At 45.8% G+C, this 12,350-nt stretch overlaps 1 protein-coding gene across 2 annotated transcripts in view; it reads right to left on the reverse strand.

The window, feature by feature from the left end:
- The window catches only part of LOC114882724, a 150,805-nt gene that overhangs the window by 17,063 nt on the left and 121,392 nt on the right, over positions 1-12,350 (reverse strand). For both annotated transcript variants that reach the window (XM_029199687.2, XM_029199688.2), the window contains exon 4: positions 36-532. In XM_029199687.2, coding sequence (XP_029055520.2) covers positions 36-532 — 497 coding nt within the window. The remainder of the gene's footprint in view (positions 1-35; positions 533-12,350) is intronic.

Genomic DNA, 12,350 nt, shown 5'->3' on the forward strand with positions numbered 1-12,350 from the left:
GGTAACGGATCTACGTGTTAAATAGATCGACTCACCTGCAGTATGTATCCTCGCGTGTAATCCTCGTACGTCCAGCCGAAAGCGGCTAGTAAACGTGTCACTTGCGCGTGCTGCAACTGGTTGAACAACTGATCGAGCAAGATCTTAAGGCGTATCGGTAGTGCGCGCGAGCCGTACAGTACGAGGGATGCGACGTCAAACGCGGCCGTCGGCTCGACACTCTCTGAAGCCGGTCGCCTCTCCTCCTTCTCCGCGACATCGCCTCCACCACCGACACTACCACCACCCTCTCCGACACCCCCACCACTGACCGTTCCTTCCCCACCAGTCGACCTCCCGCCACCAAACACACCCCCACCAACATCACACCCACCACCTTCCCTCGACGCGCTCGTCCTCGTCGTAGTCGTCGTCGTCGTCACCGTGGTCGTCGGCGTCGCCTGCTTCACCCTCCCTCCAACGCTCCTCTCATCCCTACCAGTGCCACGGGGGCTGGAGACGACATCCCCACCAGACGATAGTCGCGCCAACGCTGCAACAACACAAGAGCAAAAGAGACCGGTTAGAAAGAGAATCGTACGGATTAGCGGATGTGTTGGTGACCGTCGACAAACCACCCTCACCAGTTTGCTCTGGTCTGCCTACTTTCTGGATATACAATACTATGGAGCTGAAAAGTTGGCGTGTGAAAAGAATGCAATCCGTTTTCGGAATAAATGACAGCCTAGCTCTACACGCGGAGATTAGAGGAACGTCAAAGGTGGGAACAGGCGGAGCAAACAAACGTGTCAACTTTCCAGCTCTGTTTTGCACCTCCCACTATATTCGCGTTTCAACCCACCCTACACCCCTTTGTCAAGCGTGTTCCTGTCCTTTCGTTTCTGGCCTCAAGCCAGGCTGCTCGCTTCCGTCTAGGGTTGAATCGATACTGGTAAATATAACAAACAGATACTCTATACTTTTGCTTCGAAACCGAGTAAGAATCGTTCACAGGCAGAGTAGAATGATATTTATTGTATATTGTAGAAGACGATTGCGTTGGAGTTTCGCGAGGGAAAAGGCCCGGGGACACGGTGTTTCCCGAGCGGCCCCCATTGCTTTCTCAGAGACACCGACATCACAGTGTGGTTAGGTGTATATAGTTGTCGGAACAGCCATAAGGTCTCGAGGCGCTTTCCCTCCAGAACCGTCACGCTTTTCGCACCTGACGATTCCTATCTCGGGACACGAAAGTTTATGGGCCTTCTTACCGTGCAGACACGCTCGACGATGCTATCGTTCCCGGGTTTCGCGTACGACGAAAACATTAATCGAAACTGTGCGCGTTAATCTTCCTCCCCCCTCTATCTGTAACTTCATCGATCGTGAATTTATAGACTGGTCGCGATTAATCGAATAACTTGGAGGAAGGTTAACAAGTTGCTATCAATGAATTCCTGTACTGATTCGACACTGAATCCTGAAAATCCTGAATAGCGTATCTTTCAATCGTTTGATTGCTGGCGACACCTATACCCTTTCAATTTCTTTCGATCTACCAATGTAAAAAATTACAGATATGCCCGCTCTCTTGTTCAGAGGTATTTTTTAAATTGTACAAACGTGTTCCGCTGTTACACGAAAGGTCTCGCTTGTATTTGATCGACCCTCGTACAATACCGTGACCGAAATCCGGTTGAAATTCGACGGATGGCGTGTTGCAAAACTCGCGTCTCCCAAAAATGCATTTCGCAAATTCAGCTAACGCAACGGACAGCTGTGTATATACCACCCTTCCATCGACGTTCGTTCGTCGGAAAATTCGTTGTCGCGAGCAACCATCGAGGTGATTCGTGAAAAAAACATCGCCATGTCGGGAAAAATAAATTGACAAACGTGTTTCTCTTTCGTTGTTATAACATTCGAAAAAAAAAAAAAAAATTGGGTAATTTTTTAAACTTTATTACGTTTAAATGAAATTTATCCTGAGAAATATATTTAATATTTTTAGTTTCTCAGGTGTAATCTGGTACTCGGATCGATTAACACCTGTTCCCGTTGTCCTCGCATCACATAATCCTTACTAATTGCATATATTTACATTTTTATGACATCTATAACACAACTCGGAGAAAATTTCAGAGCGATTCTCAGGAAATCACAATAGAACGTAAGGAAGAAGGGATTTGATTGGAGGGGAAATATTCGCTTTATCTTCCCTCTCTCTGTCTACTTCCTTCCTGTTATTTATCATCCCTATCTAACGTTTGTGTCTTGATAACACTTATTTAATGACTTTTTTTTATTAACATGCACCCTTTTATTACTTCAACTTAGTATAAGTGAAACTGAAAAAATCTCAGGTAGAGCAAGATGAAGAAGCAGCTATATCGATCGATCGCCTATCGAAACTCGTTCCAGAAAAACGATTCCGTTGCGAGGGTTCCGACGACTAGGTGGCGAGATCGTCATCGCGGTTTAATTAAATCGAAAATCGAAGAGTCATTAATGACAAGTGGCGCCCAATAGCGATGACTCCGTGATTTCTATTGATGCCAACAGTGGGATCGCTGCGAGGGTCAGACCGCTCACGGAGTCGCCAAAGGGCTCGATATGGCACCTATTACAACGACATACCAAGCGTTCTCCTATTACATCGGTTTTAAGCTGCTTTCACATTGAAATCACCAACGAGCCTGATAAAACTTTCGACGCGACGCGACGCCGCGACGGGACGCGCTTCTGTGTTTTTCGAAAACAAAAATCCTAACGTTAGCTGGTGCGCTTTTTCACCTTTAAACAGAAAAAGGAAGAAAAAAAAGCTGTGAAAGGCCGACACAAGCGGAAAAGGTAGTCAGCCAGCAGGCAGCAGCCAGCAGCCACGAAATGGAGATTCGAGTGCATGCATAGATAACTGGCGGGGTAGAGGAGGAACCGATGATGCCGGGACGTAATATCAATACGCCAGGAAGGCAGGATAGTCGCGTCTGATTTTCCGAGCGCATCGGCACGTGGATAATGTTTTAATGGAGTTTGCGGAGTGCGAGGAGGGCAGCACGGCCTGCACTCGGGCCAAGGGTGAAGCCACCAACGGTTTACATACCATTTACTCGCGCCCTGTAACCTCGGGAACCGGCTGTTTACAGTACTGTACAAACTGTGCTCGCATCGATGCTGTACCACCGACCATCTTCTCCGCGATCCTTACTTCCATCCCTTCTTATGATTTCGCGTTGATCGAACACTTGGATTCGTAATTCTACCCGTCGCGGTCGAATCAAATGTTACGAACAGCGAAGCTACGATGGACAATTTTATGAGATCTCTTTCCTCTTGCCAGAAAATTTACACTTTCAAACGTTAAAAAAATTTCGAAACATTTACCTGTAATTTGAAGCGATAATTACTAGCGTCGCTTAGGAATACATTATAACGGGTAATTTCAATGGATCGCCGGACGTCTGCCGGCGCCATTAAATCGTTCGCACAAAGTAAGCAAGAAATCACTTATTATGTTGTTAGGCAGATTACAAGGATGCCGGTTGCGCAATCCTTGGACGACGACGACTTCCTGGGACGAATAGCTAAACACGTCACCTTGCATGCGTCGCGCCGCACCGCGCCGCGCCGCGAGAAAAGGTCCAGTTTGACTGGTTGCCTGGTTACTCGTGTTTTACCTGCTCGTTTAAGTGACATTACGCGATACGAACAAGGATAACGTCGATTTCGTGCTTGATTTTTATCGTTCTCAAGCGTTTCAATGGCTACTTTTAAATTATCGTGTGTCGTGTCGTGTTGTGTTCGTGGTTACGTTTCAATACACACCTGTTCCATTCGATCTTTTAACACCTGACGTTACTGCACACATATACATTTCATAATTGTGACTTTTCATTCTGTATACCTTTGAAAGAAATAAAAATTTCTGTTATACATTATGTAAAGTGTCTGGTTCAATCATTAAACCCTTTGAAATCTTACTAAAATTATAACTGATTTATAATGGAAAAATATGGAACTCTAAAAGACAGTGTGCCTTCTTTCCGCAAAATAGCTTATATTAGTAAGAAGAGTAAAAAGATTCCGTTTGCGATGACATAGCTTGTCGAGTGCAGCTCGCTAAATGGTTGGAATGGTAAAAACACTTGACCGAAAAGAGTTTAATTCTATATGTACATAAAAGCACAGTCAAGAATAATATTGAATGAAATGATTAACATTAGAATATGGCATGTAGCGAACGATTTTCCAAACGTCTTTCGTTATGAGACCCGGTATAGAATTCATCGAAAAATCCACAAAGAGCGCGTTGGCGACACGCAACGTTCAAATCGAACCATCTAAATATGGAAACTAAACGTGCTTGACCTCGAGAAAGTTGAAGAGAACGTTTTAGGCGGATACACGCCCCCTTGTCGAAAAGACAAGAATACGTCCTCGCGTGACACTCTTCTCGATCAGAAGAGACGCTGCGTTGTTTCGCAACGCTTTGCTGAAACAAGACGCATATTACGTAAAGGCCGACTCTCGTCAACAGCCCTGACACGTTACCTACTCGACCGCGACGTTTAGATCGATCAAACGTCTCGATCGTCCTTGCCAGGGACTAATCGCAAAACGTTTCATGTCGCGAAAGCAATTTGAAATAAAAAAAAATCAAGAAGAAAGAGAAGAAGAAAAGATAAAAAGGCTATTTCATGGGAGAAGAAGGGAAGGTTTCCACCCGTAGCAGAGCAACCCCATGCAGAGAAAACGCGTAGCCCCCTGGTTCGCTAACAAATGATAGTTTTGATAATTAGCGGCTCCTTTCGGTGCTCGGAGCGGCGTCCCTTTAACCTGCCACCAGTGTCAATGGGCAGCAGGTGCCTGGCCATTGTCTAAAAGTGCACGATAACCGTGGAAGCGCGAATTCTTTTCCGGAAACGCGGCGTGACCGAGCTGTTGACAGGCTCGTTCGAACAATAGGACGAAAGTCTGGCGAGGGTGGCGCAAAGGCGGACGGTTCTGAGACAATGCTCCAAGAAATTTGATCTTTAACGGAACGACCGGTCGAAATTTCCATGGATCTCCTCTCTATCCTTTTCCCTTGCCCGATGACTCGTGAACGAGAAAATTTCGCGACGATGTGATTCGAAATTTCCATGGCGACCCCTGTTTTCTCGGTTTCACCAGCCTTTCGTTACGCCAACGATACCTCACGCAAATCTTTCTTTCCTGTCCTATTCGTTACTCTTCTATAGGGTATTCTTGGCCGATGAATAGCACGGACAATGAAACCCCGTGGAAACGCGTCACGCCCCATGAACAAAATCCCCTCTGCACCGTTTTCTAGATTGCCTCTCCAGCTAACTGTTTCACGAACGAATTCGTCGTGTATTTTAGCAATTCAATTCGATCAGACGAATTTCCTATTACTCTGCGTTATTAAAATCGTCTCGTTTCGAATAACTGCAAGCTACATGCACCGAACGACGCAATTCCGTACGTGGCGTTCTGTTTGGCTATCGGTATTCCATCGAAACGGACATTTTGCTTTCATCCAGCTTTTCGTTTTTCACCATTCCGAATCGCTGGAGTATCGAATCCCCGCGGACCTACATTGGTTACAATCGCTTTTATTCGCGCCTTCCTTTTTTACACGCACCGCCAACGAATAGCGCTCCGTTTTCCCGCTATTCTCCGAGAAGATTAGCCCCGCGCGTTGTTGAAAATTCGCGTGGTAGTGCGTGAAAATAAACAATGCGGTAAAGCGTTCAGTGAAAAAAAAAAAAAAAAGGATCGGTTAATAGGGTTGCAGAGATTAAAACCGATTAAAATCGGTTCTGGCGCGGGAGAAAAATATCGATAATGAGTTCCTTTAAGAAGGATCGCTGCAACCTTGCAGAAAAGACAATGCATCCGGCCGCGATGCGATGCAACAGCAGCAACGGCAGCAGCAGCAGCAGCAGCAGCAGCAGCAGCAGCAGCAGCAGGTATATCTGTTCGTGGCTCTCTATACGTACATATATCGAGGCTGTTTCTCATCCGGAAAGCCGACGATTAGGCGAGTTTTGAAACGTAATGTAGCCGCCGTCACGAGGCCATTTGTCTTGCAGAGCGTCGGTGGACGTCGCACCGCGGGATATACATTCTGTCCCGAAGCAACGAACGAGCTGAACTTGAGAGAAAGGAGAAAAGAAAGAAAACGGGGAGAGAGAGAGAGAGAGGGAGAGGGAAGGAGCCGCAAAATAATTGTTCGTCGGATGAGTTGGGGGCCTCGAATACCCTGGGACCTATACCCGACACCAGACGACCCAATTCGACGTACTTTTGTGATCCAAATGGGATGAGTCAACGATTGATGTTTCTGCCGGTCTTTCAAACTCTGCTCTGTTGGATTTTATCGGTTTCGTCCCTGTCGATGGCTCTCGTTTCTTTTCCTAAGGCCCCTTCCCTAATTTCTTTTCTCTATCCGTTTCAATTTTGCTCTTTTTCGTCTAGTCTGGTCCGGTCTCTTTGTCTCGTACTGACAGCGAACTTCTTTCTTGGTCGTTAGATCGGTGGGTATAAGGTAAAGGCGATTTGGTGGTCGATGAAACGAAGTCTTGCTGTCTGATTGATGACGATATACGCGCGAGGGCGTATCTCCTTCGAGGCAAGGATCGTGTTATCTTTGTGAAATCTCGAATATGGGATTAATGAGACGTCGAGAATTTGAAAAGTGAGCTAATGTGGAACGCGTTCATTTATACTGATTTGAAGTTGAAGTTATTATTATAGGTCGTATCGAAATTCCCAAAAACCGGTGGTGGAGACGCGACGCGTACACGTTGATCGCGAGCACCGATACGGTGAAGAGTGGCGGGCACACACGAGGAACAGGTAGAGATACAGACAGATAAAATAGTTGGGACAAGCTGGGTCGACAGGACGGACGTGTCCTGTCGCGTGACGTTCGCGAGAACGCCAAAGCCCTGTCTTCCCTTCGCCTTTGATGTCACCGCCATACCTTATTCTCCCTTATTCTCTTTGGCCAACGAATCACCGATGCACGATGCACGATGCACGATGCCCGTTTGACATTTTCACTACGGGAGACGAGGCACGATAATAATAGGTTTAAACCGTGGCTCATCGTGGTCGCTTGAAATTGTCTGGAAACGAAAACCTCCTTCGTTCGTGTCCCCGTTGATTTTTCCGCATTTCTGATCCGCAACCAGGACAAAACGGACGCGACCTGGATTAACCGGGAACGCTAAACGGATAGGCTGGTGTTCCAGTGCAGCCTAGCAAAAACAGAAGCCAATCCCTCGTTGTCTGGCCAAGATAAATCGAGTTGACTCGGGACCCTGGCTCAGGTAAGTACCTCTTCCGATCGCGCAGCCGCTGCTGCTACTTTTCCTTACCACTGTTTGGATAGGCTGACAAATCTCGAGGACAAATTTATTTCTATTATAAACATCTATTGTTTTTCGGAGCTCGTTTTCCGTGCTTAATTCCGTCGGTCATGGCTCTCAGGGGCTGTTTTCGTGTTGTTGTAAACTTTTGAAAGAAATTTCAATTTCTTTTTATGCGGCGCCAATTGAAAAATTACATGTCGATGAACAGCAATCCGAGGGAAGAGGGTGTAAGACCGATTCATGTTGGATTCGTGGTCAATGGGGGGTCCCCTAGAGTGGCCGGTGACAGAGGAACAAAAGGTTGGCCAGGATTCTGCGGGCATCGTAGTGTTTTCGAAAATTCGTAACAGCGGGTACCGATTGTCCTAAACGTCTTGGGTGCCCTTTCAAAGGGAGTCACCCGCTGACGGTGGTATGTTTCGTTGGCAACGATACGCTGTGTTTACCGCATAGCATTCTCAGCCCCCGGTCATCCCGATAATTTCGATAATTCCTTTGTCGTTTCCGTTTGTTCGTCGCTCGCGCACGAGAAAACTTGAAAAGAGGGGAACAACGGCTGGCCCAACTTGAAATTTGACCTACACCTTTTTAACGAAAATTGTTCCCTCGCGCCAAGTGAGCATTCGTTGCTCGGTTTTCCTTTTTTTGAAGCTAGATAGTTTGTAAGAGAAGTTGAGGAAATTAATACGAAATAAAGCCGTGAACGTCTGAATAAAATCAATTATGGACAACGAAGGCCCTATTTCGTCCTAGAATTAATTCGCTGGTCCAGCAAAGCGGGCAAGGGAAAGTTACTGCGGGAAAAGAAACGCGTGTTCGCTAGTTTTTCCCATGCTGGTGGATAGAAACGATAAGAGGCGAGATATAGGAGGACGGCACGCGATCACGCGTCGCTCGGCAAATTGATACGGTCGAATAATAACTTTATCTCGTCTGATGGCCACCTTGAATGGACCGATCAATTCGCCTAACGTCTTTTTAACCCAATTAATTAACGGCAGCCGCCACGCAGCTAATGCGAAATACTTGTAGTTGACCGGCAATGACGCCAACGGCGCGTCATCCGTCCAGAGCATCCCCGCGGACCGACGCCCCTCACTTCCGCCATCTAATAGATATTAATCGCGAATCGACCCGGTACGCGTCGTTCTCCATCGATTCGACCTTCCGCCAGCGAATCGTTCGATCGACTCCGCCAGCTTCGCTCTTCTTCCCTCCTGGAGTTTTCGACTAAAGATAAAACCGATTTACCGAACTATTTTAATATAAACAACCATCGAAAGAAAGATTTATCGAAGATCAATTTCGCGAGTCTCATTGAATGACGCGCGACTCGTGCGAAATGTCAAAAAAAAAAGAAAAAAAGAAAAAAAAGAAAGAAGACAAGAGAAAGAGAAACTGGCAAAGATATAGAGACCTTACGGCATAATGTCGAACCGGTGGGTAGCCATTGACAGAAACGGCCGTGTCATCCAGTCATGATACATCCCATTGTGCCTCCGAAGGACCTTCTGGGGACTGTATTATCGTCTTCCTATATCTTTTTATTAACAGACCGGGTCCTGATTTCTCCCTGGCCCCCGGGTTTCCCATTGCTCACAACAGACAGAGAAGAAGAGGTCACGGAGGATGTTGCTGCCGATACAAGATGCGTCAGCAGGATCTTGGTTGAAACGATTGCTCGCACCTTAGCTCTCCAACCGACTGTAGCTCTCGAAAGCGTAATTAATTCCATCAAGGATGGACGTTATCGTTGCCACTTTCATGGAAGACAATGGGTCGTATCGGTCATCGACTTACTCTGTGCTCTACTTCCTACGAATAAGCTCAGGAGAAATTAATATACCACGATGTAGTTAATACGCTCTGTGCGTTAACACTCCATCAACCGGAAGCGAGTTAATAGATTTCTTGATGTTATGAAATTATCGACAGAAAATCAGTTAATAAACCTTAAATCACCGATGACTCATTTGTTGCTCAATTGAAACACTATACTCCTTTCAATTTTATTATTTCTTACACGTTAAATTACACAAAAACTATCCTGCATCCAGGCGGTCTCGAAATGGTAGTTAATTTGTTAAAATTACCAAGTTACAGGAAGAAGTTGATATCAAATCAAGTGCTAATAGCGTTTCAACACACGCGTTATTCATTTTAATACACGGAAGCTTGCACGTTCTGAAATATCCCCGGAGTCTTTCCTTTAATGGACAACAGCGGTTTTCAATTAGCTGTTTCAAACCCAAGAGCTGCAACAACCGATGCTCGTACGTCGCAAGTGATGAATTGTTGCTTGGTAGTCATCGCGGGCAGGTGTGCAATATTGGTCTCGTCATCGAACGCATCGTGCAATTTCAATTTTCAATTTATTTTCGTTCTTGATATTTAACGCATTAATATTTCAGTAATAAAATTATGCATATTTAAATATTTCCTGTTTAACTATTCACCGTCACAATAGATTCCTTCGCCTACGCGCAGAGGGTTCTATTACATAAAAAGATTGAAAAAAGAAAAGAAAAGAAAAGAAAAGAAAAGAAAGAAAAAACAAATTACAGCAAGTATGATATTGAGTGATTCACGAGAGAGGTTATCGCCAGCTGACACTGACACGTAATCGGGGTTGCATTGTGTAGATGCAACGTTCGCCATCGCAATGGAACGTAATTAGCTGAGAATCTGGCAATTACCGGTGCAGCAGAGTGCAAAGGTGACACGTTAACGGCGGGGTGATTGATTTTCGCGAAAACGCGAACGGGGGTGTAATTTGTCAAGCTGTCGACGTTCCATCTCTTGCAACGCGAGCACGCAGCGTGAAGATACCGATCGCCTTCTTCGGCTACTCCCTCTCTACAACCTGCCATCCTTCTCCTCTCTTCTGTTCTGTCAACTTGACAGCCCTCCCTTTCCATACTTTCATGCCTTTTAAGCGTTTCTGTTCAAATTTCCAACTCTGTCTGCATTGGAAAACAATTGGAAAGTTTTACGAACGAGCGAAGAAGATGTACCGGCTGTTCCAAAGAAGAAATACGCGATCGAATATCTAATACTTGTCAATTTCAATTAGTCCCGAACTTCGTTAAAGAAAGTAACGACACAATTATTCACCCGTTCGCTCATCGAACAAATTGCTCACCATCAAACACCTGAAACTACACCTTACCACAGCTCGTATCGTGGCAAGTTAGAGAAGATCGAGAAACTGCTTTCATCGTTGCAATCATGAGAGATCGATAACGGGTTTACGGGTACCGATCAATCCGTACGGTGCGTGGCAATCCGACGATTCTGCGAGTAATATTGCGGCAACAACGAGCGACGGACAATGCATCGGCGAGGTGTGCTCGATGAAATCGTCCATTCCTCGTCCCGATTTCACGCGTGGGAACGGAGAAAGGTCGGGAGAGACCGGATCTCGAGAGACACGGTCTCTCTCTCTCTCTCTCTCTCTCCGTATCGTTGATCGATAACGGAAGAACAATCTAGGAAGTATAAAAAGAAGAAAAAAAAATGGCAACACCGACGAGGAAACGTGGAATCGAGGCTTGCAACGTTATTAGAACAATCGATAGACAGGTGGAGCGTTATCGAGGATACGAAAGGTCGATTCGACTGCGAAATCGTAGCACCTTGGCCAGGATCTCCGCCCGTTTCAGATTATTCCATCCACGGGTGTGTCTCGAAAGTGAACACGATTCTTTTCCTTCCCCCTTCCACCTTTTCACAGAAAACCGATCTGATTCCGAACAGAGAGACGTCATGCCTCGTTAAACACGCGACCCTTCGCACCTTTCTTACCTACCTATATCATTGACGGGGCACAGCACGATTAGTGCTTGAGAAAAATCAGTCGTTCCTTTAATTGACACTTTTTCATCTTGTTTTGCTATGTTGCAAGGAAAAATGGTTAAAAAATCTGTCGATCTCATGTTGGAAAATGCTCGTCGAAGAAGAATGAGAGGTGGCAGCTGCCATGCCGGCTCGTAAAGGCCATCAAGGGTTCCACGCAAGCGGTCGGCTTTCAGCGCGTCTTTTTAATAAAGCCCGATTCGAGATAGCGCGGTCAGTCGCTTTCGTTCGAGCTGCATGGCGCTAATGGCGCATCGAAAGACAACGGGGGGCGTGAAACGGGGAAAAAGAAAAAAGCAAAGGGAACGTAAGCAACCCCCTTCCCCTCTGTTACAACCCCAGACCGAGCGACTACTTTCTTGACACCGAGGTAACAACACCAGATAACGATCCCCGCCACACGTATGCGTGCCTCTTAAGCGTTTGTTACAAGCAACGATTAACGCCTGAGATTTCATTAACCCCTTTATCTTCTTTTATATCAATGCGCCATCAAAATTTCTGAACGATCAATTTTACAAAAATAATTAATTAAAATGTAAAAACGAAAACAAGTATCGTCGAAGAAGGTGGTCCGAAACGGTTGAACCGAGGACAGAGAAAGCACGTCGGAGGGCTAGGTTTCCAATGTGTAACGCGGGTTGTCCACCGTGTCCCATTAAGGGGCGATAATTAATGGCAGGCGTCGAGGCGGGCATAAATAATCGCATATTATTATGCCGCGATACACGGCGCTGGCCGGGCCAAACTTTGGTGTCACATTTGAATAACACGCCCGCAAACTAGTGCATAAATTTCTAATTACAAGAAAGAGCAAACGCACCTATCACCGTACAACCGAACGAACCAGACCCACCTCCGAAATCGTCGACCGATTTCGTTCAGCGTCGATCCTTTTTAACAAATATTTAATTAATCGACGCCGCGATTATCGTTCTTTATGCTCGAACCAACCCACCAACAGCTCTTTCTTTGGTCAAACATCTCTTAAATTTTCTATTCCTTAATATTCACGGGACAAGCTCGTTTTCCAACTAAATTTACCACCACGATCCTCGCGATAATTCCGTGGGCGAGTTTGCTATAAGAGGATTGCAGCCAGAAATTAATTATTTACATATTTCTTTATTTTACCGG

The sequence above is a fragment of the Osmia bicornis genome, chromosome 4 (genome assembly GCF_907164935.1).
Source record: "Osmia bicornis bicornis chromosome 4, iOsmBic2.1, whole genome shotgun sequence".
Classification (NCBI taxonomy): domain Eukaryota; kingdom Metazoa; phylum Arthropoda; class Insecta; order Hymenoptera; family Megachilidae; genus Osmia; species Osmia bicornis.